Source organism: Notolepis coatsorum, assembly GCF_963971535.1.
Source record: "Notolepis coatsorum genome assembly, chromosome: 1".
Lineage (NCBI taxonomy): Eukaryota > Metazoa > Chordata > Actinopteri > Aulopiformes > Paralepididae > Notolepis > Notolepis coatsorum.
The window spans coordinates 234,717,868-234,744,658 of NC_140165.1; the positions used below are offsets into that span (position 1 = coordinate 234,717,868).

The 26,791-nt window shown below is 45.4% G+C and overlaps 1 protein-coding gene across 1 annotated transcript in view; it reads right to left on the bottom strand.

The window, feature by feature from the left end:
• mark4b (MAP/microtubule affinity-regulating kinase 4b) overlaps positions 1 to 26,791 on the bottom strand; it is a 99,584-nt gene that overhangs the window by 26,570 nt on the left and 46,223 nt on the right. Inside the window, 5 exon segments of the mRNA XM_084309226.1 lie at positions 757 to 779; positions 1,491 to 1,547; positions 2,015 to 2,085; positions 2,675 to 2,740; positions 2,838 to 2,886. Coding sequence (XP_084165352.1) covers positions 757 to 779; positions 1,491 to 1,547; positions 2,015 to 2,085; positions 2,675 to 2,740; positions 2,838 to 2,886 — 266 coding nt within the window.

Below are 26,791 nucleotides of genomic sequence, written 5' to 3' on the forward strand. Positions count from 1 at the left end.
AAGAGGTCAGTTACTGCCTTGTTCGTGAAGAAATGTCTGCATATCAGGCTCCCATGAAAACACAACACCTACTGAAGCCGTGCAGGAGTGTGTACCAGGGTTGACAGCAGTGACAGGAGTTTGATCGTGATCATTTTCAAAGCCATTACTTATCATCCAGCAAATCACACCAGCCTGTTCTGTTTTATTCAACCCTCTCAAGGGGCATTTTGTCAGATTGTCTTTGCTGATATTTAACAACATGAACATGATTCTGAAAGGTAAAGACAAATGCTCAAATTAGGATAGTTATTGATGTAATAATAATACATTTACGTAGTCATTTAGCTGATGCTTTTACCCAAAGCGATTTACAAGTTGTGAACCACAAGTCAGCAGGAGGGTACAACTCTGGCAGCTAAGGGTCAGTCACATTGTTCGTCACACAGTGTGGGACTTGAGTGCTACAGTCTGGAGTGCATAGTAGTAAAGACACAATAGCATAGTAGGTTGTAATATAGGCACAGTAGATTAGTGCCTTAGTAGCAGAGTGCATGACAGTAAAAGACTGTACAAAGGTTAGTAGTTGTTGTTTTCTTCAATACAAATGGATTTATCTCTATCTAGGGTACAAGTTAACTGCTCCTCGACACAGAGGGGTGCATTCCTTGTGAATCAGGTAACCTCTCAGGAACATGTTGCACAGTCAAGCACACAAGCCATTAATAGGCCCCATGTGCCGCATATTCAGCAAAACCCCAATTTGCATAGGATTACCTAACATTCTGGCTTGTTTCCTCCTAGTGTGTAGCACACATACATACAAATCACAACATTTTGTTAATGTAGGGCAAAGTGGGGTCTTTGTATCTTGATATTGGAGCTGGAAAGATGTAAGGTAATGAAACTGTTTTGACTTCAGAAAGAAAGTAGTTGTTTAGGGCGGCTGATTGGCGCAGTGGGCAAGGCGCTCGCCACTAACGCAGGATACGCTGGGTTCGAGCCCAGCTCTCGCCGTTGCTACCGGCTGGCCGGTCGTTCATACTAACACAATTGGCAAGTGTTAGAGGGTGGGAAAGCCGGTGGGTGGGGATTGGACGTTGTGGACAGCGACTCCTACAGGTCGGTTGGGTGACACCGGTGCGGCGGAAACAGGACGTATCGGGGGCGCAGCGTGATCCTCCCACTCATTACTCCTCGCCACTTAAGAGTTTGAGCTGCTGCGGTGAAAAGATGCGACAGACTGCCTCCTCGTGTACCGGAGGGGACACGTGATGCAAGGCTTCTATCCTCACTACAGCCGACCAGTGGGAGGCATAGTCTAGCAACGTTCAAGACAGGGGAGAGAAGAATTAGATAATACGAAATTGGGATGGGAAAAAAATAGAAAATGGGGAGAAAAAGTGGATAAAAAAAAGAGAAAGAAAGTAGTTTCTTGTGCAAGTCCAGTTGTAACCGTTGTCTCTTTCTCAATCACTCACTGGTGGTTCTTGTGACGACGGGCCAATTACCTTTAAGTCTCTGTGAACAATGTTCTTCAGATGACAGTAGTGGACTGCAGATACAATCTAGAGAGAGAGAGGTGGGGAGAGAAAGAGAAGGAGAGAGAAGGAGGAGAGAAAGCGAAAGAGAAGGGGAGATGGAGAGAGAGAGAGAAAGAGAGAGATGGAGAGAGAGAAAGAAAGAGATGGAGAGAGAGAGAAAGAGAAAAAGAGATGGAGAGAGAAAGAGAGACACAGAGAGAGAGAGATCACTCAGGTTAATATAATAACACATAAAATTTACACTTTGGGAAAAGCCTGATCCCTGCAGCCATAGCCGCCATAAACACAAGGCCTCGCTAAACAGGTTTGAGTGTGTACTGTTGTCTGTCATTGTATGTTGTTACTGTGTGCTGTGAGTGTACTGTGTGTGTGTGTGTGCATTATTTGATACCGTTTGATGCTGTCGATGAGGAGTACAGTGATGTGAAAAGGAATTTCCCCATGGGGACAATAAAGTGTTGTCTAGACAGACAGATATATAGATGGATAACCTGTCTGAACTTGGCCCGCGCCTCCTTCTCCTTCATCCTGCCGTGGGATACGAGGTAGTCGAACACTTCTCCTGGAAGACAAATGATCTCATGAGATATGATGTCACCGTTTGGTTTTTATCTTCACAAGGCTACGATACGGCATGACAGTTGTATATTATGTATGCTTGTGTGCGTTTGTGGGGAATGGGGGCATATACAATACAAGACTGTGTGGGAAAATAAAAGCTTTCTTTTGTTGGCGTGACTGAGTGAGTTCATGTGTGTGTGTGGGTGTGTGTGTGTGTGTGCACTATGTGCTCATGTCTATGTGTGTGCTCATGCTGAATGTCTCATGCTTGAAAGGCCCAAACAGTGAAAACAGACTGAGGTTAAAGGAGCAGAGGGTTCACCCTGCTAGCTAGCCGCTAGCTCCTTATTAGGTACAGTACGACACCGAGCGATGACGGAACACAGGGACAATGGATCGAGGAGAAGGTAGAGGTTAGAAGATGTGAAGGAGAGAGATGACACCCGAGAGCCGGAGGTCATGGGAAAGTACGAGTGTAAATAGAGGATACAGGAAATAATATGGGCGGAACACAGAGATTATGAATGATGTCAACATGATGATGATTAATGATGTTGATGATGATGATGACATGTGAGGGTGTCACTAACCTCCGCTGGCGTATTCCATAATCAGATAGAGAGTTTTCTCCGTCTCAATCACCTCAAACAACTGGACTGTAAACACACAAAGAAAGAGAGATATTAGCACTGAGCTACACACACACTCACTCACGCAGGCATGCAGACAGAATGTGTTGGTAGCGCAGCTCACCGATGTTTGGGTGGTTGAGGCCTTTCATGATGCGTACCTCTCGGAACAGCTGAAAGGAAAAACAGGAGGCGATGAGCATGACATTGAATTATTATTACTCTGCTCTAGAGACTAGTCCTCACATATCGAGAGGACATTTAGCTGATGATGCAATAGTCAAATGGAAAAAGACTAGTGAACTTGTATATTTGTTCTCTCAGTCATTGTTTTAACTGGAGCTGAGGAGCCACAGGCTACAATCCTCTGAGTGACTCACTGGCTGCAGAGACCCTGAGTCAGCTTATTGATCAGCGCAACAACCAGAAAGTCCAAAAGCTACTCATGTTGGCCAGATGGGAGCCAAATGTAACAAAATGTCAGAATTGAGATTGAACATGGTACTCATAAAGTGTTCCTGCTCTATGGCTTTTCTACTGGGACCATCAGTGTTCCATTACCGCTTTTATTGAATTTTTTACTACTTTTCTCACATGGAATTTTCAGTTTCAGTCTTATAAAACACCATATTTCTCTGCCAGTAATTGATGAACGCATCGACCATTTGTTCAAAACCTCATACAGTTTGGTACACATGTCAAGTAGAGGTTAACAAACTGTTTCTGTGAAAGTGGTTTTGGACCCACCACAAATGACTAAATCTGCGCTCCTCCCTGGCACTACAATGGCCATAGCTTATCAACCGTTTGTCCGATCGTCATAAAACGTGGTTTGACAGACACAGAGCTTCAATGCCGTAACATCTTCAATAGCTTGCACCCGAGCTGTACCGGGCATGACCAGTCATGTTTGTCGACGATCCGAGTCCAAGAATAATGACGCACAGCTGGTAGGTAGATGCATCTCTTTCACTTCCTCTCCATTCCCTGCTCTCTCCATCTTCCACCCCCCCTTCCTTAACGCTCATCCTGAGCCCACCCAAGGGAGTGTCTGACTAGTCCTAGCCTGACAGCAGGCCTCCTCCCCTGGGCACGTCCTCCCGCAGGCCTCTCATCATCCATCACGGAGCCCCAGACTGCTGCCTTCAGACTGCTGCCTCATGCTGCTGCTGCTGCTGCTCTGTTACTGTCTAATTACAAAGAGTAGGGAGGATGCTGAGGCAAACACGGCGATGGTCAACGGACATGTAATGTTGGGCTCCATATTAAACACAAATGGAACTAATTAATGAATTCATCCTTTCTTTCATTTAGTAAATTGTGACAAGGTGGACACAATTCTATCTCTGTAAGTGACAAGTTCCGTTCCGTCACTGTACTGGGGAGATTGGAATATGTGAGCACTGCGCTCTTTAAACGACACCTCTGTGTGTGTGTGTGTGTGCGTGTGCGTGTGTGTGTGTGTGCTTGTGTGCATGCATGTGTGTGTGTGTGTGTGTACACAGAAAAGAAACGGTGTTACAAGGACAAAGTTTGTTTGCACGAAGACAGAAATAGAAAAAGAAAAGGAGACACGTTGTTAGATTAACAATGCAGGGTGGCGGCGAGGGACACGTACAGGAAGAACCAAGGAATGAGAAGGATGGAGAGAAGAAAGAGAGGAGGAGGAGAAGGAGGAGGAGAAGGAGGAGGAGCGGCAGTGACCACGCCGAGGGAAGTAAATTGAAAAAGTAAAAAAAGAAAAGAAAAGAAATTAAATGATAACAATAACAGAAGGAGGGAATGTTGGCGAAGGAGAAAGAAAGAGAGCAGAACAATGGGAACAGAAGGAATGTTCTGAGGTCTGGCTGAGAATGTTCATTCTTTAACAACACACACAGTTACCCCGGGAGAGGATCTCTTCCTGACCCCACCTCTCCCTCTCTTCCCCCTTTCCCTCTCTCTCTATTCTACTACAGTAAGGTCATCACCCACCACCACCACAACAATAATATTAAAACAATTCTACTTGAGACAATGGTCTTCCTGTCCTGCGTGCTGCTGACCAGGGTCGTCTACAGAGCAGCCTCCTCCACCTCAGTCTACAGAGCAGCCTCCTCCACCTCAGTCTACAGAGCAGCCTCCTCCACCTCAGAGTCTACAGAGCAGCCTCCTCCACCTCAGAGTCTACAGAGCAGCCTCCTCCACCTCAGAGTCTACAGAGCAGCCTCCTCCACCTCAGAGTCTACAGAGCAGCCTCCTCCACCTCAGAGTCTACAGAGCAGCCTCCTCCACCTCAGAGTCTACAGAGCAGCCTCCTCCACCTCAGAGTCTACAGAGCAGCCTCCTCCACCTCAGAGTCTACAGAGCAGCCTCCTCCACCTCAGAGTCTACAGAGCAGCCTCCTCCTCAGAGTCCTGCAGACACGCCTCCATGTAGGACTGCGCTTCTCTACCAACACATTTTGGGGGCAGATTTGTGGACAAATGCTCTGCCTCTTTGACCCTCTCTGTCACAATGAATTCAATACACCACCAATACACCGTCCACCTGCGTCACTCTTGAAATGTATTCACTGTCACACGTTCAATTGTTGGCATCTCCTGAGCCCTTTTTTTTTTAACTCAATTTTTATTTGCATTTTTGTATTACAAGCATACAAACAACATCATCTTTGAATATTATTTTCATATCAGTCGGTCTTCCAGGTACATAATACATAGACATAATGTACAACACCGTTAAACAGACATAAACAATAAAGAAAAGATTTTAATACCCAAAAACAGAAATAAAAAATAACGACTTAAGCAAAAGTTCCACAGACATAAATAATAAATTGAAAAAACATAAAACAATTGTCGTACCCAAATGATAGAAATAGAAAATACTAACTAAAGCAAAAATGTGCGACATGGGTTCAGAGACCCTCCTTGAACCTCTTTCCTCCTTTACCCTTCGCCCTCTTGTGTTGCATTTGTTTCTTCCTCTGTGATGTCGTTTTCGTTCCCCTTGTAAGCCTCCCACTTTCCCCATCTTTCCCCAAATTTCTCTTCCTGTAGCCTCAGCATGTGTGTTATCCTCTCCATATCCTGTATCTCCTCTACTATCCCTACCCATTGTGCTATTGTCGGTGGATCTTCTTTGTACCACAGTCTCGTTATTGCTTTTCTGGCCGATATCAACATTATCTTTATTAAATACTTGTCCCCCCCTTGTATTCCCTCGTGCGTCAGGTCCCCTAAGTAAAGCACCAGTCCCGATCTCCTGAGCCTTTCAGCCGTTGTGTGTGTAGTAGTAGTGTGATGTGTGCCTGGTGCCAGTGTATGGCAGCCATTGAGCCTGCGTAGCCCAAGGTTGGGTGCTACCAGTGGTGGTGAAGGAGGCAATTTCCACCCTACATTGTGGGGAGCGCTTTGGGTGTCTAGAAAAGCGCTATATAAATGTAATGTTCATTCATTCATTCATCTTCATATAACTGTGGCCGGCGTGCAGTGATGCAATGAAGTAATGCCTGAAGTCTCTTCCCACTGAGATTTACCAGTGTTGATGTGAGGTGGACTGGAGCTCTACTGGAGGTCTCAACAGAACCCATGGATTAAAGCAAAAAAATTAATCTCCTGACTGAATTTTTTCAGGCCAAGTCATATTCTTATTTTAACCTCCACTATATATTTTTATTTAATAGCGTTAGCGTTTTAAGGGAACTAGATCATTTTGAACATCTTTTCTATTGCCAGTTTGCTTTTACGTAATATCAATGCTGTTTTCAATTCATTAAATGAAACTGATTGCAAGGGTTGACTGACTTTGTCATACAAATAAACAAATCTACATACTGTAACTTTTCAGTATTGTGTTTGTGTATAGTTCAAATTATGTATCGTCTATAGTTCAAATTCAGTATTGTGTATAGTTCAAATTAAGTATTGTGTATAGTTCAAATTCAGTATGGTGTATAGTTAAATTATGTATTGTCTATAGTTCAAATTATGTATTGTGTATAGTTCAAATTAGCTTCAAATTCAGTATTGTGTATAGTTAAATTATGTATTGTCTATAGTTCAAATTATGTATTGTGTATAGTTCAAATTAGCTCGAAATGAAAATGTTTACTTGGTAGCACTGGTGCTCCCAACTTCAAAAAGTTGGGAGCACCAGCAAAAATGTAGGAGCACCCACCAAAGGAGCACCAACAATATATATGTAATATATTTTTTTATTGATAAAAAAACGACAATATAACAGTACTGTAATGCAGTAAAACAGTGAAAGTAGCCTTAAACTATAGTATAGTGTAGACCTAGTAGTGTAGCCTATAGTGTAACTAGGCATGTGCCGGTATGACATTTTGAGGGTACGATAACCTTGGGCAAAAATACCACGGTTTCACGGTATTCGGTATATTAAAAAATCCCCCATTGAACAAAACTTATTACAGTGCATAATAAGCTTTTCTGTAAGTGTTATTTATGAATGTGTGAAGACTGTCTGTATTACACACAGAGGGAACTGTCTGACCACTTTAAAACTAAGTACAGAATATAAAATACTTCCAAATAAACTTTCATGATTATGAATATGTAGGCTACAAAAGGGCATTTTGCTAATGTAATCTACTTGCAAAGATGTGTTATAATATAGCCTAGTACTATTCTTACTATATTAAACTTTGGATTCATCTTTTGTGGTGGCTCAACATTATTCACACACGGAACTATGTGTTGGGGATAAGGGTTCCGCACGGACCATATTGTTTGTTACATTGCTGTCGGCAAACTAGCTCAGAGTGTCAACAGAGTGTTGATGTTGAGTTGATGTTAGCTGGCTACCCGAATCCACAACAGCCAGGCAGCCAACCGTACAAAAGTTGTACAGTTAGATAGCTCCACTCCATTGCGAATTAAAAGTTAGCCAGCACAGACCGTATTAGCTAGCTACAGTTGCTAGGTAGCTAACGTTAGCCAGCCGAAGATCGGTAGCTAGCCAACGTTAGCCACAGCTGCAAAAACTAATTTCAATTATGTTATGAGCTATCAGCTAGCAAGCTAGATAACGTTAGACAACGCCTCGTGTATTAAACTAAAGTGAATAGTTTACTGGGCCATTGTTTAATGCTTCAGTGGTGTTAAAAGAGGAGCTGCACGCTTGCTATCTTCGGTGCGAATGAGACGGGTCTGGTCTGTGAGGGGGAGGGCACTGCGAGCAGCGTGTGTGTGCGTCAAGCTCACGTTTGATTGGTTAGAATGGTCAAAATGCCCTTTTTCATGATATTTGACGCCTCTGATTGTCTTAATTTAGTTTCAATCTGTATGCATCTACAAATCATATTATACCAGGTTAAAATCCGTCACGACTCAATCAAATGACGAATCAAATGACGGAACTCCGAATCAAATTGACCGATATCCGTCTCAAGACGGAAGGATTTAATGCCTGAGAACCATGTGAGGTGGACTGGAGCTAGACTGGAGGTCTCAACAGAACCATGTGAGGTGGACTGGAGCTATACTGGAGGTCTCAACCGAACCATGTGAGGTGGACTGGAGCTATACTGGAGGTCTCAACAGAACCATGTGTGATGGACTGGAGCTCTACTGGAGGTCTCAACAGAACCATGTGAGGTGGACTGGAGCTATACTGGAGGTCTCAACAGAACCATGTGTGATGGACTGGAGCTCTACTGGAGGTCTCAACAGAACCATGTGAGGTGGACTGGAGCTCTACTGGAGGTCTCAACAGAACCATGTCAGGTGGACTGGAGCTATACTGGAGGTCACAACAGAACCATGTGTGGTGGACTGGAGCTATACTGGAGGTCTCAACAGAACCATGTGTGGTGGACTGGAGCTCTACTGGAGGTCTCAACAGAACCATGTGAGGTGGACTGGAGCTATACTGGAGGTCTCAACAGAACCATGTGTGGTGGACTGGAGCTATACTGGAGGTCTCACTCTCTACTGAACTATCTGTACCAGGGAGTAAACAGTGAGGGAGAGGTAGTTAAGCTGATTTATCGGTTGTGTGTCGTCTGTCTGTAATGTGCATGAGGAGAAGGACAGAACACAGGGGTACATGCACACGCACGCACACCCCTCGCGAACGCCACAACTGGGGAACTTATCCAGAGCCCATGTGCAAAGACAAAGTATTTTACATGACATCTTGGGAGTTAGATTGTTTTTCTTTAGGTTTGTATGTGAAGTAAGTGACTGTTCAGTTATATAGTGGTCCATTAGCTCAGGAATTTAACACTGCCAGGGGTCAATTCCCACTGGGGTCACGCATGCTAAAAGGATTATGCACTCACGGTAATGTAAGGCGTTTGGGAGGAAAAGTTTCCACTGAATAGCGATAATAGAGAGGCGTGTGCAGCAAAAGGCAAGGAGGAAACACAAACTAAACAGAAACACACATGGGAGCAGTAACCCGGGTTCGTTAGTGGGTTGGTGGTAATTACTGGTAATTACATTCCGTCTTCAACTCTCGCTTGTTTACCAAGACTCTGCTCCTCATCATGAGCTCACAGCAGCTCGACGACGACGACATGCGTTTACAGCGGCCTGAGGCTGTGTGTGTGTATGTGTACACAGGCGATGTGTGCATGGGGTGCGTGTGTTTTCACAGGTATCACAAAAGACAGATTCCTGCTATGCATTGGCCCCTGACGACAACAGCGTTTCATCTCTGCACGCACGCACACGCACACACACACACACACACACACACACACACACACTCATCAGTCTGAATGTAACATTATGGAACACACTGAACCGGTATGTAGACGGGTTTTCCAGATATGAAGACACACAAAAATACACACAGGGCAGAGTTTGAGATGCACACTTGATAAACTATCCCTAGGCCTCTCTGACATGTTTAATTTGACATGTTTAGTCAAATTTCCCACGGGATAATAAAAGTATTTCTATTCTATTCTACATTTTCTTATAAAACATCTTTTAAATGGACATCTACAACCTCACAAGCACACAAGAGTACGTACACACACACACACACACACACACACACCACACACACACACACACACGTCCCTTGAGTGTGTGCGTAATTGAATTGAGAGCAGGGTGCATCAGCTGTTCACCTGAGCTTTAAAGAGAATAATCAGATAAGCCTCTCCTCTGTCCTTCTCTCTCTCTCTCTAGCACTCACTTACCTCCCTCCCTCCCTCCTTCCCTCCCTTCCTCCCTCCCACACACATCTCTCTTTCCCTCCCAGACACTCACACCTCTCTCTCTCCCAGACACTCACACCTCTCTCTCTCCCAGACACTCACTCACCTCTCTCTCCCTAGCACACTCACCTGTATCTCTCTCTCCCTCCCTAGCACTCCTCTCTATCGCCCTAGAACACACTCTCACCCGTCTCTTTCTCTCTCCCTAGTACACTGTACCCGTCTCTTTCTCTCTCCCTAGTACACTGTACCTGTGTCTCTCTCTCTAGAACACTCACTTACATGTCTCTTTCTCTCTCCCTAGTACACTGTACCTGTGTCTCTCTCTCTAGAACACTCACTTACATGTCTCTTTCTCTCTCCCTAGTACACTGTACCTGTCTCTCTCTCTAGAACACTCACTTACATGTCTCTTTCTCTCTCCCTAGTACACTGTACCTGTCTCTCTCTCTCTCCCTAGAACACTGTACCCGTCTCTCTCTCTCTCCCTAGAACACTCAACTCACCTGTCTCTCTTTCTCTCCCTCCCTAGAACACTCAACTCACCTGTCTCTCTCTCTCCCTAGAACACTGTACCTGTCTCTCTCTCTCCCTAGAACACTCAACTCACCTGTCTCTCCCTCCCGAGAACACTCAACTCACCTGTCTCTCTCCCTCCCTAGTACACTGTACCTGTCTCTCTCTCTCCCTCCCTAGAACACTGTACCTGTCTCTCTCTCCCTCCCTAGTACACTCACTCACCTATCTCTCTCTCTCCCTAGAACACTCACTCAACTGTCTCTCTCTCCCTCCCTAGTACTCACTCACCTGTCTCTCTTCCTCCCTAGTACTCTCACCTGTCTCTCTCTCCCTCCCTAGTAAACTCACTCACCTGTCTCTCTCCCTCCCTAGTACACTCACTCACCTGTCTCTCTGTCTCTCTTCCCCCCTAGTACACTCACTCACCTGTCTCTCTTCCCCCCTAGTACACTCTCACCTGTCTCTCTCTCTCTCCCTCCCTAGTACACTCATTCGCCTGTCTCTCTCTTCCTCCCTAGTAGCGGCACGGTGGTGTAGTGGTTAACACTGTCGCCTCACAGCAAGAAGGTCCAGGGTTCGATTCCCGCTTGGGGACCAGGTTTCCATGATGCCAGGTACCCAGGTGGGGTATCTCCCAGGCCTTTCTGTGTGGAGTTTGCATGTTCTCCCCGTGCTCGGAAGGGTTTCCCCCCCGATAAGATAAACCCAATGGAAAAACATGCACAACAACAAGATCGCTAACGCTGTGGCGTCCTTGACGAAGACGGACAGGAGCACTTGGATTGGTCCCCTGGCGTGGCTCACGTTGACGCCTGTCTGCTCCCGGCTGCCCTTGGGGGGGAAGGACGACGGGATGAGTTAATCGCAGAGACGAATCGCATCGGCGATTCTAAAGAGACAATGCATGCGTGTGTGTTCCGGTGTGTGTGCTAAAAAAACTAACCGCTGTGTGTACCGCTAAAACATTGAGTGTCGTTGCATGCCGAATAAAGACCTCTGCAACAGGTCCTGCATTATTATATTATTATTATTATTATTATTATTATTATTATTATTACTCTCACCTGTCTCTCTCTCCCTCCCTAGTACACTCACTCACCTGTCTCTCTCCCTCCCTAGAACATGCACTCACCTGTGTCTCTCTCTCCCTCCCTAGTATACCTCTCTCTCATTATCTTCTCTACTACCTCTCTACCTCTCTCACTCTTCGTCTCCCTCTCTTTTCTATACCTCCTCCTCTGTCGGCTCTCCATCAACCCTTCGCTCCGTGACCTTTATTCTCTCATCACTCTCTCTCCCTTCATCTGGTTTTTCATTGCCAACTTGCCTACTGCCGCGCTCGCCCTCTTAAATCACTTCCTGGTTCACTCCCATGGCGATATCCGAACGTCACAGTTGCCATGCCGACCCAGGTACTAATCCAGGGCCAGGCTGTCGGAGCTCCCTAGGGGTCTGTGGGAAATCATTAAATGCCAAGAAGTGCAGGGCGCACACACCACACACACACACACACACACACACACTCCTTGCCACCTGCTGCTCCTGCTTTGACGTGCAGCACTTTTCTACAGGTCGATTGTTATTGTGCTTGTATTTTATTAAGCTGAATTTTTTCTTTTCATTTAAAATGTTGGTTGTATATGACTATGTGTATTGTGCTTTGTTATGTATGGATTGTCATAATTCGTGCTTGCCTTGGCCAGATCACCCTTGATTTCTTTTTTATTATTTCTGGTTAAATAAAGGTTTGATGATGATCTTTCATTTATCAATCCCTTCCTCCTTCCGATTTTCTCCCTTGCTGGCTCCTCAACTGATTCCTTCCCGCTCATTTCCTTCCTACATTCTCTGACCAGCAATCCGCTCTCTCTCTGACCGTATTCATCGACTGTCGGAGCGATCACTGCTTTCCTACTCCACGCTGTTGGGTTCTGCGTGGGGATTTACACAAAGCTGCTTACCAAGTGCCCCGGCTTCTGTCTTTCTCTCTCCTGAGTCTGTGTGTGTGTGTGTCTGTGTGTGTGTGTGGGGGGGGGGGGGGGGGGCTATGTTTGACACTAGTGTCTCGCCGGCCAGTCTGTGGACCTCTGACCAATTAATCCTGACTGTGTGTTTGTGCTCTCACACAGAGACAGAGCCAGATAGAGAGAGAGAGAGAGAGAGAGACAGAGAGAGACAGACACACACACACACACACATAAATTAATATTTGGTAAATACTTGTGTCAATATCTAAGCTAGTAAACATCACATGGAGTTAGACCCAGTGTCTTCTGTGTGTAAAACAAACACTTCCTCCCAGTCACCACAGCACAGTCACAAGACCAGGGGAGATGGACAGAAGAGGGAAGAGAGCGAGAGACAAAGAGAACGAGACAAAGAATGTCAGAGATGGGGGAAAGAAAGTTACGAATGAACAGACGGGCCTCTCTCTCCCTCTCCCACGTCTGGGAGTAGAGTCGGTGAATAAGCCTCTGTGTGTGTGTGTGCGTGTGCGTGTGTGTGTGCGTGTGAGAGAGAGAGCCATGAATTAGTCCTAGTCCAGCTCTCAGCCATGAATGCTCAGATGAAACATCCCTAACCCCCCCCCCCCACATTTACCTACAGCCTCTAGATGATATGTACACACCCTGCACACATTGGTTCAAACCCCAAACTGATACTTCACTGTCTCACACACACACACACACACACACACACACACACACACACACACACACACACACACACACACACACACACACACACACACACACACACACACACACACACACACACACACACACACACACACACACACACACACACACACACACACACACACACACACACACACACACACACACACACACACACACACACACACACACACACACACACGGATTCTCAAATTTTCAGGCACTTTCTGGACAAAGCCTCATTAGAAGGGATAATCCGTATTTGTAAGAGGCCTCTCTGACACAAACCGAGAGTACTTGCAGCCCACCCACAACGCACCTGCACCAATGTTTTGATTTATTTTAGAGATATTGGAAGGAGAAAATATTAGCATTTGTAAGACGAGATAAAATAAGATAAGATATTCCTTTATTGATCGCTAATTCGGGCATCATAGCAGCATGGGGGAGGGTAGGTATAGGTATGGGCAGGGTAATAGTAGAAAGACATAAATATAGGCAATACAATTAGATCCGAATATAAAAATATGAGAAAGATAAACAGTGTAAACAAAAGGTGCAGATGAGGGTCTGTACGCCCTACCGGTTATATTATACATTACTCTCCAAGTGTCATGCTAGGCATCGCCATCACTTGGCTGGACCACGTCATAGTTTTCACCTAAACGCTCGTTACTAAACCTCAACCTCCAGGGACACCTCACGTCCCGCCCGAAACTAAAATAGAGATGGAAAGATTTTCTTTAGCTCATACATTTTTGATGCTACTAGCAGTCGGCGTGTGGGGAGAAGACCCTGGCCTTTCAGACCCCCATTGATTTCCAGCCGCAGGATTAGCATGACGCTAACATTTCCTGCTTCTGAAAGATCTCAAAGGTCACTGGTACAGGAGCTCTGTGGTTGGACTGAAAGGTCTCCCAGATTGTGACAGATCACATAGCGATGGCCGAAGGACAAAACACATTTTTGAGAAAGTGTTTTCGTGTTGTTTTCTTGCAGAATGCTCTTTTTTAAGGATACCCAATTCAATACACCTTTTTTGACTATATTACTATATTATGTGTTAACAACCAGGTATTAGTGGCTTGCAAAGTACATTTAGGAGGTCTTTCCCCACTTTTTTATGCAGATAGGAGGTTTTGTTCTTTGGCCATCACTAGGCTTCTTAAACACGTGCACTATCCCTTTAAGCACACTCTTGTCAAGGGGGGGCGACGGGTTGACAGGTCCACAAACCGCTCCGGGTTCCGAGGCACCACCAGATATGCGGCAGACAGGCCCGTACAGGTCTCGGCGTTGCGTGTGAACCGAGGGGTAACCGAGGGCAACCTCCTAATGTTCCGTGTCTGGCCGCCCACCTGCACCACGACCAGCGCCGCACACACACTTCCAGGGATTAAAGCGTCCGGAACCGATGGTGGGCTTTACACTATGGCTGCAGCTTCATTTTGAGAGAGAGAGAGAGAGAGAGAGAGAGAGAGAGAGAGAGAGAGAGATGGGAGAGAGAAAGAGCGATATGGGAGAGAGAGATATGGGAGAGAGAGAGAGAGAGAGAGAGAGAGAGAGAGAGAGAGAGAGAGAGAGAGAGAGCGAGAGCGAGAGCGAGAGCGAGAGCGAGAGAGAGCAAGAGCGAGAGAGAGAGGTAGTGTTGTACTTCTCTGTTCTCGTCTGGCTGAAGATGAAGATGGGTGCCGGTGGAGAACCCTGTGTTTGCCGCCGGCGCTCCGACACGCTCCATTATCATCTAATTATTCACTGTACACACCTCACACCAAAACAACAATACACGCTGCAGGGACAATAGCAGCAGCACACAATGGCATCACACACTCGTATAATAACAGATCAGAGGCCGTGTCACACTGCCAAGTTATGCTCTTATCCCATGGACACACACACACACAGCTCATGGGAACACACACACACGGCTCATGGGAACACACACACACACGGCTCATGGGAACACACACACACACGGCTCATGGGAACACACACACAATGCTCATGGGAACACACACACACACGGCTCATGGGAACACACACACACGGCTCATGGGCAGGCACACACACACACACACACCTGTCTGTACTCTTGGTATCTTGTCTTTCTCAGGGTCTGTGCCACAGTTCTATGGCCTCTGCTCCAGTGCCAAGGCCCCAAAAGGCCCACAACCAACTCTGACGTGGCTGGCGCTTTTGTTTGTCTGTCTGGAATTCAGCTAGTGGCCCAGGGGCCTGGGTGGGGGTCTGGGGGGACAGCACGCACGCGCACGCACACACACACACACACACACGCACGCACACACAAGCATGCACACACATACACAGGATACGCATGCGCGCACACACACACACACACACACACACACAGATACATGCATGCACACACACACACACGCACAGCATTGGATGGCTGCCTACCAAATCCCTCTCTGTTCTTAAAGTAGCGCCAGCCTTTTGAAGGGGCCCTACATAGTCAAGCAGATTATGCTGCTCCTCCGTGCACCACAGTGGGAAGCAGACTGTCCTGCTCACTCTGCTGTGCACTATGTAGCTGTGATAATCCTGGTTACAGGTGAGGCAGCATACCGTAGTCACAGCTAATCACATCAAGCCTCCCTGGGACTATAGCTGTGTGTGAAGCAACCAACCTGTAGCAGGAACTATGGTAGCTGTGTGTGAAGCAACCAACCTGTAGCAGGAACTATGGTAGCTGTGTGTGAAGCAACCAACCTGTAGCAGGAACTATGGTAGCCGTGTGTGAAGCAACCAACCTGTAGCAGGAACTATGGTAGCCGTGTGTGAAGCAACCAACCTGTAGCAGGAACTATGGTAGCTGTGTGTGAAGCAACCAACCTGTAGCAGGAACTATGGTAGCTGTGTGTGAAGCAACCAACCTGTAGCAGGAACTATGGTAGCTGTGTGTGAAGCAACCAACCTGTAGCAGGAACTATGGTAGCTGTGTGTGAAGCAACCAACCTGTAGCAGGAACTATGGTAGCTGTGTGTGAAGCAACCAACCTGTAGCAGGAACTATGGTAGCCGTGTGTGAAGCAACCAACCTGTAGCAGGAACTATGGTAGCTGTGTGTGAAGCAACCAACCTGTAGCAGGAACTATGGTAGCTGTGTGTGAAGCAACCAACCTGTAGCAGGAACTATGGTAGCTGTGTGTGAAGCAACCAACCTGTAGCAGGAACTATGGTAGCTGTGAGTGAAGCAACCAACCTGTAGCAGGAACTATGGTAGCTGTGTGTGAAGCAACCAACCTGTAGCAGGAACTATGGTAGCCGTGTGTGAAGCAACCAACCTGTAGCAGGAACTATGGTAGCTGTGTGTGAAGCAACCAACCTGTAGCAGGAACTATGGTAGCCGTGTGTGAATCAACTATAAGTATTAGTTGTAAGTCCGGGGAGAGAAGGCAGAAGCACGGCCGGCTTGTGTCACTTCAGTGTTCCTTTTGGTGGTGTGAACACAAACAGAAACGAGCCCTATGTAGTTCTCGGGGAGCTCCCCAGTGGGTAGTTCCTCTCAGGGAGTCCCCAGAACAGTTTGGTCTGAAAACACCTATTCACCAGTAGGCATTTTCGGACCCCCTTTTTGTTGTGTCCTCACTGCAGGAACTGAGGACCATCGTAGTTCCTGAACCCTGCTTTCAGGGACTTTTTTTAGTTCCCATCTCAAGAGCAGGGACTCCCCCAGCGAGAGGACAGTTGATTGGATATCGTATCTGCCACCTAAGAAACGCAGCAGCACTGGACAGACATTGCAGTGCGTTATCCCAAGATGAAATCTCTTCCCATGTTATGCAGACTGTAAACACCAGGGATCAACCCTAACAAAACTACCACTTGAAGGTTGTTACAACTTTTACAGCCTGTGACTCAAATTGAACAAATGTAGTCTAGCCCTGAAGAACCAAACTGAACGAGAAACACACTAGTGCTCCACTGGAGAGCCAGCAGACAGACAGGCCTGGAGAGCCAGCAGACACAGACAGGCCTGGAGAGCCAGCAGACACAGACAGGCCTGGAGAGCCAGCAGACACAGACAGGCCTGGAGAGCCAGCAGACACAGACAGGCCTGGAGAGCCAGCAGACACAGACAGGCCTGGAGAGCCAGCAGACACAGACAGGCCTGGAGAGCCAGCAGACACAGACAGGCCTGGAGAGCCAGCAGACAGACAGGCCTGGAGAGCCAGCAGACAGACAGGCCTGGAGAGCCAGCAGACACAGACTGGCCTGGAGAGCCAGCAGACACAGACAGGCCTGGAGAGCCAGCAGACACAGACAGGCCTGGAGAGCCAGCAGACACAGACAGGCCTGGAGAGCCAGCAGACACAGACAGGCCTGGAGAGCCAGCAGACACAGACAGGCCTGGAGAGCCAGCAGACACAGACAGGCCTGGAGAGCCAGCAGACAGACAGGCCTGGAGAGCCAGCAGACAGACAGGCCTGGAGAGCCAGCAGACAGACAGGCCTGGAGAGCCAGCAGACAGACAGGCCTGAAGAGCCAGCAGACAGACAGGCCTGGAGAGCCAGCAGACAGACAGGCCTGGGCCCTCATTTATCAATTTTTCTCAGAAAGTATTCTATTTTCATACGTAAGCACAGAATTTATTATGTGTGCACGCACAAAAAAAACTGGACTTATCACACGTGCGTACACAGGTCCTACGCACACCTGTCTTGATAAATATGACTTTGATCCTACGTTTGAGCTCGTGCACTGTTTTAAGTATTTGCATACCAGAACCGCCCCGATTAACCATATACGGTAATGGAACACCCCCATGAAATGTGGAAAAGTGGACTAACCCGAGCGAACTCTGAGAGACTTCACAGAGCGAGATTGATCACCGAGGTCCAACCAACAAATTGAACGTATACAGCATTTCCCGTTGTGAACAATCTTATTTGGAAACATGACACACAGAATAATAGTATTTAGCGTTTTATTTTAAACAATATTTAATCATATGATTATAGATATTTTTAGAGAATAAATAAATCCAATGAAGTTGCCAAGTTCACAGACAACTCTGCGCTCTAATGCCTATTATGTGCGCTCGTCATGAGCCTGTTCTGGTCAGAGTCATATGGCTTCAGTGGATAACTATGATCTGCATTTAAGTGAATATGAATGAGACTCCGGCCACCGGCACATTATCAGCCAAAATGCGCATCGCAGATTATCTGTACATTGACCAAGTGGAATCCCGTTCACATTACTGATTACTGATGGAGCAAACTCTGAGAGATTGTTCACAGAGGCGCTGCCGAACCAAGATATAATATGATGTGTATAATATAATGTGTGTAGAGGCATATGATACAATCCATTTTGTTGTTGGTATTAGGCAGCCTATATGAAGTACATAATAGCAGCCAGCCCATAGCCTACATTGTGCAACAGTAACTTGCGCATATAATACACAGCCCTGCGAAGCCTGCATACAGTAAACTAACTTGATCATTAATCTAGCTGTTGTATCTTTACGCTTATGAAAACATTAAATAATATGTATAGGCTATAGGCCGTCGCTTTAGCCTATATTCTCAAATTGCATTTAATGGCTGAATGAATGAATGAAAACTTTATTTAACAGATTGCAGAATGGGTACAATACAGTACGGCTCAATACACACAATTGTTAAGGGGATGCAGACCAGAGAAAGACTTTTGTCTCGTTTACATCAGGGTCCCCCAACTCGAGTCCTTGATATCCTCGCGGACGGACCAGTATACCTTTATATCATATCATATTCATATTCATATCATAGTTTACTCTATCAGCCTACCAGCATGTAATACGTTCTTTGTTAGAACTCAACTCGTTATTATTTTGCGCATAGATTGCAGAAATACGGGGACGTTTTGATTTAGGCTTTGACACAGAATACAAGTCATGATATCACCCACACGATATATGCTCTGTGTCCAGAGCATGTATGCTTTTCATTCATTTATTGCAAGGGTTTTGTATACACATACACTCAACAAATAACCTCTGTCTGTTCTCGTTGCAATGCGTTTATATCGTGGGTGTTCATATGACTTGTATTCTGCTTACAGCTTCGGGGTTCCACTTATTACGTTTAACAATGGCAAAGCCTTTTAAATAATCAAAACGTTCCCGTATTTCTGCAATATATGCGCAAAATAATAACGAGTTGAGTTACGCGGAGCGCAGTCAGTGCTTATTTCCGCGTTGTAAAAATATTCTACCACCGGGCGCCAACTACGCATGGTCCGACCTGTGCTTAAATATACGCACAAAGTCAAGCACAAGTTCAAATTGATAAATCCCACACTTTGCTTAGAAATGATCGTACGCACGGGTTACGCACATATCTGTGTGTACGTCAAAGTTGATAAATGAGGGCCCTGGAGAGCCAGCAGACAGACAGGCCTGGAGAGCCAGCAGACAGACAGGCCTGGAGATCCAGCAGACAGACAGGCCTGGTTCATGGTGCAGGCCTGGAGAGGCTGAAGACCAGGCCTGGAGAGGCTGAAGACCAGGCCTGGAGAGGCTGAAGACCAGGGCCCTCATTTATCAATGGTGCGTACGCACAGATATGTGCGTAACCCATGCGTACGATCATTTCTAAGCCAAGTGTTGGACTTATCAATTTGAACGTGTGCTTGACTTTGTGCGTATATTTACGCACAGCTCCGACCGTGCGTACCTGGCGCCCGGTGGTAGAATATGAAGACTGCAGTCTGCAACGCGGAAATAAGCTTCCGTGCATTAGTTTCAACACTGGCGTGTTCAACTTCTGTATGAACCGTAATTCATTATAGTTCATATAGCGACAGTAGTGTAATTATAACGTGCTCACGCGCGAACAAGAGGTTGGCCTGCTTGTTTGGCATGGGGGGCAGACGCAGAACACCCACCTCCAAACGCGATTAAATATTGTTTCAAATAAAAAGCTAAATACTATTATTTTGTGTGTCATGTTTCCAAATAAGATTGGTCACAACGAAATGCTTTCTACTTCAATTTGTTGGTTAGAATAGATGACCTCCGTTGAAACTTCACTGAGACTAACAGTCTATTTGTGAGCTCCCGCACAGACGTGATAATAATAATAATAATAATAATAATAGCTAATAATTGTAGATGGATCGAGCAATAGAGTGTTACTGTACCACCCATGTAGCTGTCAAAGCTCCATCACAAATGCAGTTATGTGAATAGAAAGGGATTCCACTCAGTCAACGTTGCGATGCGCATTTGCCCGATACATGTCGTTGCTGCATGCCGGGAGGAAGGCGATGCTGCATGTTTTCAATTCATTAAATAAAACGGATACTTTTTGCAAGGGTTTACTGACTGTCATACAAATAATCAACCAACTACATACTGTAACTTTTCAGTGCACGTTCTTATTTACATTGCTCCCGCAGACCCGCACACAGACATGCTGGAATTCAAGTTCAAGTTTGTATTGATCACATATAGGCAGGCTACACATGGCGTATAGGCTACATCATACATGGCAATGAGATTCATTGTTCTTGTATATGCTCTCGTATTATTGTTTATATAGGCTATACCTAATACCGACATCAAAATAGATTGTATGCCTCTACAAATCATATGCAGCAGGTAGAAAATTTACGGAAAATCCGTCGCGATTTGGAATAAAATTGAAGAGAACTTTAATCCCTGGGTATTAATCGAACGAAACGGAAAAAGGCAGTCATATTCCAGCACAGGCTTTATTAGTTAATGTGGTCTTTAAGTTAATAGATATATCCGACATCACCGTACGTGTACATGTCTGTCAGCCTGTCACGTATTTCTCCATAACACGCTCGGCTTAGTCCATTTTTCCACATTTCATGGGGGTGTTCCATTACCGTATATGGTTAATTACGGGCGGTGCTATATGCAAATACTTAAAATCGTGCACGAGCGTAGAACTTAATGGTATTTATCAACACGGAGGAGCGTAGGACCCGTGTACGCACGGTTGATAAATCCCAATATTTCTGTGCGTACACACATTCTAAATTCTGTGCTTACGTACGAAAATAGAACACTTTCTAAGAATTGTTGATAAATGAGGGCCCAGGACTGTAGCCCGACACCTAAAGGCAACGCTACCCGCAGCCATGCTGTAATGAAATGTACTGTAATGTTGTTAAGTTATGTGTTCGGACCACAGGAAGAATAGTCTTTCACCCATGGGTGTAGACTAATGGGGATCCATAAAATAAACAATAAACATAAAATAAACAATAAACAATGTGGTTTCACACACAGAACAGTTAACCTTTATATTGACTTGTTATGTCAAAGTACCGACTCATTTTGCATAAAGATGAAAAACAACCAAGATATTTTAAGATTAAGCCCCAGTTAAACTTTCATAAAACAAGGGTGAGAGAATCCCACATAGTTTTCAACCTGGGAATCAAACTGTGTGTGTGTGTTTTGTTTGTTCGTTTTTTTATAGCACCTCAATTAAATGCCGCAGTATGGCAAATTAATTTATCTATCTCAAGCTCCGGCCTCTTTTCTTGATCTTCCAATCGCAGCTGTTGCTTCCCTCAGACAAACAGTTGTGATTGGAGGATCAAGAGAAGAGGGCGGGGTTTGAGATAGGCCAATTACCTCAGTGAATATGCAAGAAATCCGGTCATGTTAGTCATGTAATGTTTACCACCACATTGCATAGAACAGCCAACTCACCAGTCCCTACACTAATCTGAAATGGTCCGAATCACAAGGGAAACTGGTCACCCCACTATGACAGTAGATTAATATATGGTACAGTAGATTAATAGATGGTACAGTAGAGTAGGAGATGGTACAGTAGATTAATAGATGGTACAGTAGATTAATAGATGGTACAGTAGAGTAGGAGATGGTACAGTAGATTAATAGATGGTACAGTAGAGTAGGAGATGGTACAGTAGATTAATAGATGGTACAGTAGAGTAGGAGATGGTACAGTAGATTAATAGATGGTACAGTAGAGTAGGAGATGGTACAGTAGATTAATAGATGGTACAGTAGAGTAGGAGATGGTACAGTAGAGTAGGAGATGGTACAGTAGAGTAGAGTAGGAGATGGTACAGTAGAGTAGGAGATGGTACAGTAGATTAATAGATGGTACAGTAGAGTAGGAGATGGTACAGTAGATTAATAGATGATACAGTAGATTAATAGATGGTACAGTAGATTAATAAATGGTACAGTAGAGTAGGAGATGGTACAGTAGAGTAGGAGAGGAAGGTTTGGCAGAGAGGGGATGATGACATGTTTGAGTTGTGAAACAGTTTCACCGCAACAACTGTAGCGCTAAAGTGATAGTGCTACTAATGATAAACACTATGAGAGAGAGACAGAGGGAGAGGGAGGGGGAGAGAGAGAGAGAGAGAGAGAGATAGACAGACAGAGGGAGAGAGGCAGACCAGGCAGTGTGTTGTATGTCCTGTGCTGACAGAATAATGCTGACTGGCAGCTCCAGCACTGACACCAGCACAACCGCTGCTATGCAGCACTAACCCACTACCAAACCTCTGTAGAGGACACACGCACACACACACACACACACACACACACACACACACACACACCCTATCTGAACCAAGTTAGTCTCATCAGTGAGTCAACAACACACCAGTGAACCATAATGATAGAAGTTGAGGTGGGTTTATTAAAAGTATTAAAAAAGATTTGTCCGGCAGCTAGGTGGTGTAGTGGGCAAGGCGCTCGCCACCAACGCTGGAGACGCTGGGTTCGAGCCCAGCTCTCGGCGTTGCTACCAGCTTGGCTGGTCGCTCATACCAACACAATTGGCAGTGTTAGGGGTGGGAAAGCTGGCGGGTGGGTCCTGGGCGTTGTGGACAGCGACTCCTACAGTTCGGTCGGGGCGCCTGCTCAGCGAGGGTAGGATCTGGAGGGAGGTAGTGTGACCTTCCACACGTTACACTCTCCCAGTGAGAATCTGCGCTGCCAGGCCGGCTGGCTGCCGGCTGGCTGCACATGTGTCGGAGGAAAGCATGTGATAGTCTCCGGCCTCCCGGACCAACAGTAGGGGGGGGGTGCGCAACAACCAGGAAGGGGGTTGGGAATTGGCATAACGACTAACAGTGGGATGGGAGAAAAATCGGAAAAAAGGAGGGCGGGGGGGGGGGGGGGGGGGAAGATAATAATAAAAAATTAAAAAAGATTTGTCTATATACGATCTCCCTCGAAATATAACAAGCTAATAACTACCTGTCAATTAAAGGAGGTCGGACTCAAAACCAAGTGAAGAGCAAAGAAAACTGTGAAAATGGACTATAGAACAACAACAGAAAACTCTTGTCTATTTGGGTGGAAATGTGGATTGAAACTAAATAGAACTGTTCAAAAGAAAACTCTGTTGGATACCTTTAATGTAGGGAGTTTGTAAAACACGTCATACATAATTAAGATCAGCCCTCCATTTATCATCTGCTGGAAGTGCAAAATAGCCATATCTGTGGTTTGTTCTAACAAATATAACTTTATAATATCTGCAGTTGGTGCGGCTGGGTAGCGCAGTGGACTAAGCACTCGCCTACCACCGCAGGGACTCCGGGATCGAATCCAGCCACCAGCGGTACCTCCGGCTTGGTCAGTCGCGCCTACTAACACAATTGGCAGTGTTAGCGGGTGGGAAGCCGGTGGGGTATGTGTCCTGGTCCTACTGGTCGGTTGGGGCGCCTGTTCAGCAGGGAGGGGATCTGGGGGAAATAGCGTGAAGTTCGTGAACCTCCACACGCTTTACGTTCCCCCTCGCTGTCAGGTGAAAAGAAGCAGCTGGCGACTCCACATGTATCGGAGGAGGCATGTGGTAGTTCTACACCCTCCCCAGGCCGACAGTGGGGCAATGCGTGAAAACGACCAGGAAGGGAATTGGCATAACGACTAAATTGGGATGGAGGATATTTATCAAAGTATTATGGGACAGGTCCGGTCTTAGCGTAGCATCCTACTGCTCCCTATCCTATCTGTTTCACCTTCAGAGTCCTTTCAACTGTACTGGACTCACAGCCTGACCACCTGCTGTCTTAGCTGCTATATACTGTAGGTCAGACAGACCAATACTGTGCCACCACAGAGCTGCAGACAGTCAATAGCCACCCTGTCTTATCAATAACATTGTTAGGATTGACTAGATTGGATGGCCATCTGGGTGTTATTATCAATAAGCTGTCTGTCTGTCTTTCTGTGTGTCTGTCCGTGTGTGTGTGTGTGTGTGTGTGTGTGTGTGTGTGTGTGTGTGTGTGTGTGTGTGTGTGTGTGTGTGTGTGTGTGTGTGTTTTATATCGATCCAGATGATGTGAGTGAGTGTGTGGGTGTGTGTGTACAGTAGGGTTACTGATAAAGTAGACAGTAAATACAAAACCAGACAAGGCCAAAGTTTGGTCAACAGAGCCTGACAATGAACAATGAATTATCCTTCATGTAACTGTGAGAACAATCTATAAACACACACACACACACACACATACACACACACACCTCAAAACAATCTCCTAGCAACAAAGAAAGTGAGGATGATGATGCCATCTGCATTGGTTCTCACATCTTATGTGTGACTGGGAAAGAAATGTGTAAATGTGACACCATGGAACGTGCACACACACACACAATTCCCTAATGAATGGCAGGAGCAGAGAAGAAACAGAGCACACATGAAGACGGCTGAGGATTCAAGTCAACGTTTATGAAATACATGGAACATAAACATGAAGATGGCAGGAAAACAGTCACCATTATCTTTAGCTTCTCCTTGGTTCCCTCTGAAGGAACTCACCCAGACACACACAAGGCCATGCAGGGACATGGTGAGCACTGATCTTATGAAGACAAATAATGCACTGCATCTAGTCTGTACCTGAGCCTGGATATCTCTGTGTGAATGTGATGACCCCTGATCCCACTGGACAGGCAGACAGCCATGCGTCATGTGTATAACTCTGTCTGATGTGTATAACTCTGTCTGATGTGTATAACTCTGTCTGATGTGTATAACTGTCTGATGTGTATAACTCTGTCTGATGTGTATAACTCTGTCTGATGTGTATAACTCTCTGATGTGTATAACTCTGTCTGATGTGTATAACTCTCTGATGTGTATAACTCTCTCTGATGTGTATAACTCTCTCTGATGTGTATAACTCCTGATGTGTATAACTCCTGATGTGTATAACTCCTGATGTGTATAACTCCTGATGTGTATAACTCTGTCTGATGTGTATAACTCTCTGATGTGTATAACTCTCTGATGTGTATAACTCTCTGATGTGTATAACTCTGATGTGTATAACTCTGTCTGATGTGTATAACTCTCTGATGTGTATAACTCTGTCTGATGTGTATAACTCTGTCTGATGTGTATAACTCTGTCTGATGTGTATAACTCTGTCTGATGTGTATAACTCTGTCTGATGTGTATAACTCTGTCTGATGTGTATAACTCTGATGTGTATAACTCTGATGTGTATAACTCTGTCTGATGTGTATAACTCTGTCTGATGTGTATAACTCTGTCTGATGTGTATAACTCTGATGTGTATAACTCTGATGTGTATAACTCTGATGTGTATAACTCTGTCTGATGTGTATAACTCTGTCTGATGTGTATAACTCTGTCTGATGTGTATAACTCTGATGTGTATAACTCTGTCTGATGTGTATAACTCTGTCTGATGTGTATAACCCTGTTTGATGTGTATAACTCTGTACTCTGTATCATGTGTATAACTCTGTATCATGTATCATGTGTATAACTCTGTATCATGTGTAGAACTCTGTATCATGTGTATAACTCTGTATCATGTGTAGAACTCTGTATCATGTGTATAACTCTGTATCATGTGTATAACTCTGTATCATGTGTATGTGTATAACTCTGTATCATGTGTATAACTCTGTATCATGTGTATAACTCTGTATCATGTGTAGAACTCTGTATCATGTGTATAACTCTGTATCATGTGTATAACTCTGTATCATGTGTATAACTCTGTATCATGTGTATGTGTATAACTCTGTATCATGTGTATAACTCTGTATCATGTGTATAACTCTGTATCATGTGTATAACTCTGTATCATGTGTATAACTTGGGAGACTGAGAGACTGACACATGATGGTTACATAACCGAATACAATTTATTTAACCTAATGCTTCCAATCGAATCAATTTGTTTGTCGGGACATTTCTGGACATTATCACGTAACTATTTGAGCTTCCAGTGATTTCAATAAAAGTGTTTTCCACCCCATCATTACATAAACCCCATATAGTAAAGTGAAATATGGTGAATCACACGACAACACGCCGTGGCATTCCAACGCTGCAGCTTTCCAAGAATGTACAGCGTGGCCCGGAGGCAGGAACCAGCAGCAGGACCAGTCCGTTTACTGCACTCCACGTGTTCAACATTCATGTGTCTTCGCAGATTCAGAGGATTAAGAATATCTAAATATAGGCCGTGTTGAAAACAAAAACATCTAGTTTATTCTTAGAATAGAATAGAATAGGGGCGGTCAGGTGGCGTAACGGAGATTGCGTTCGTCACCAACCCCGGAGCGGCTGGATTCGCCTGTTTGAATCCAGCTCACAGCTCCGGGGTTGTCACCAGCTTGGCTGACCGTTCACACTAATACAATTGGCAGTATTAGAGGGTGGGAGAAGCTGGCGGGGTGGGTCCG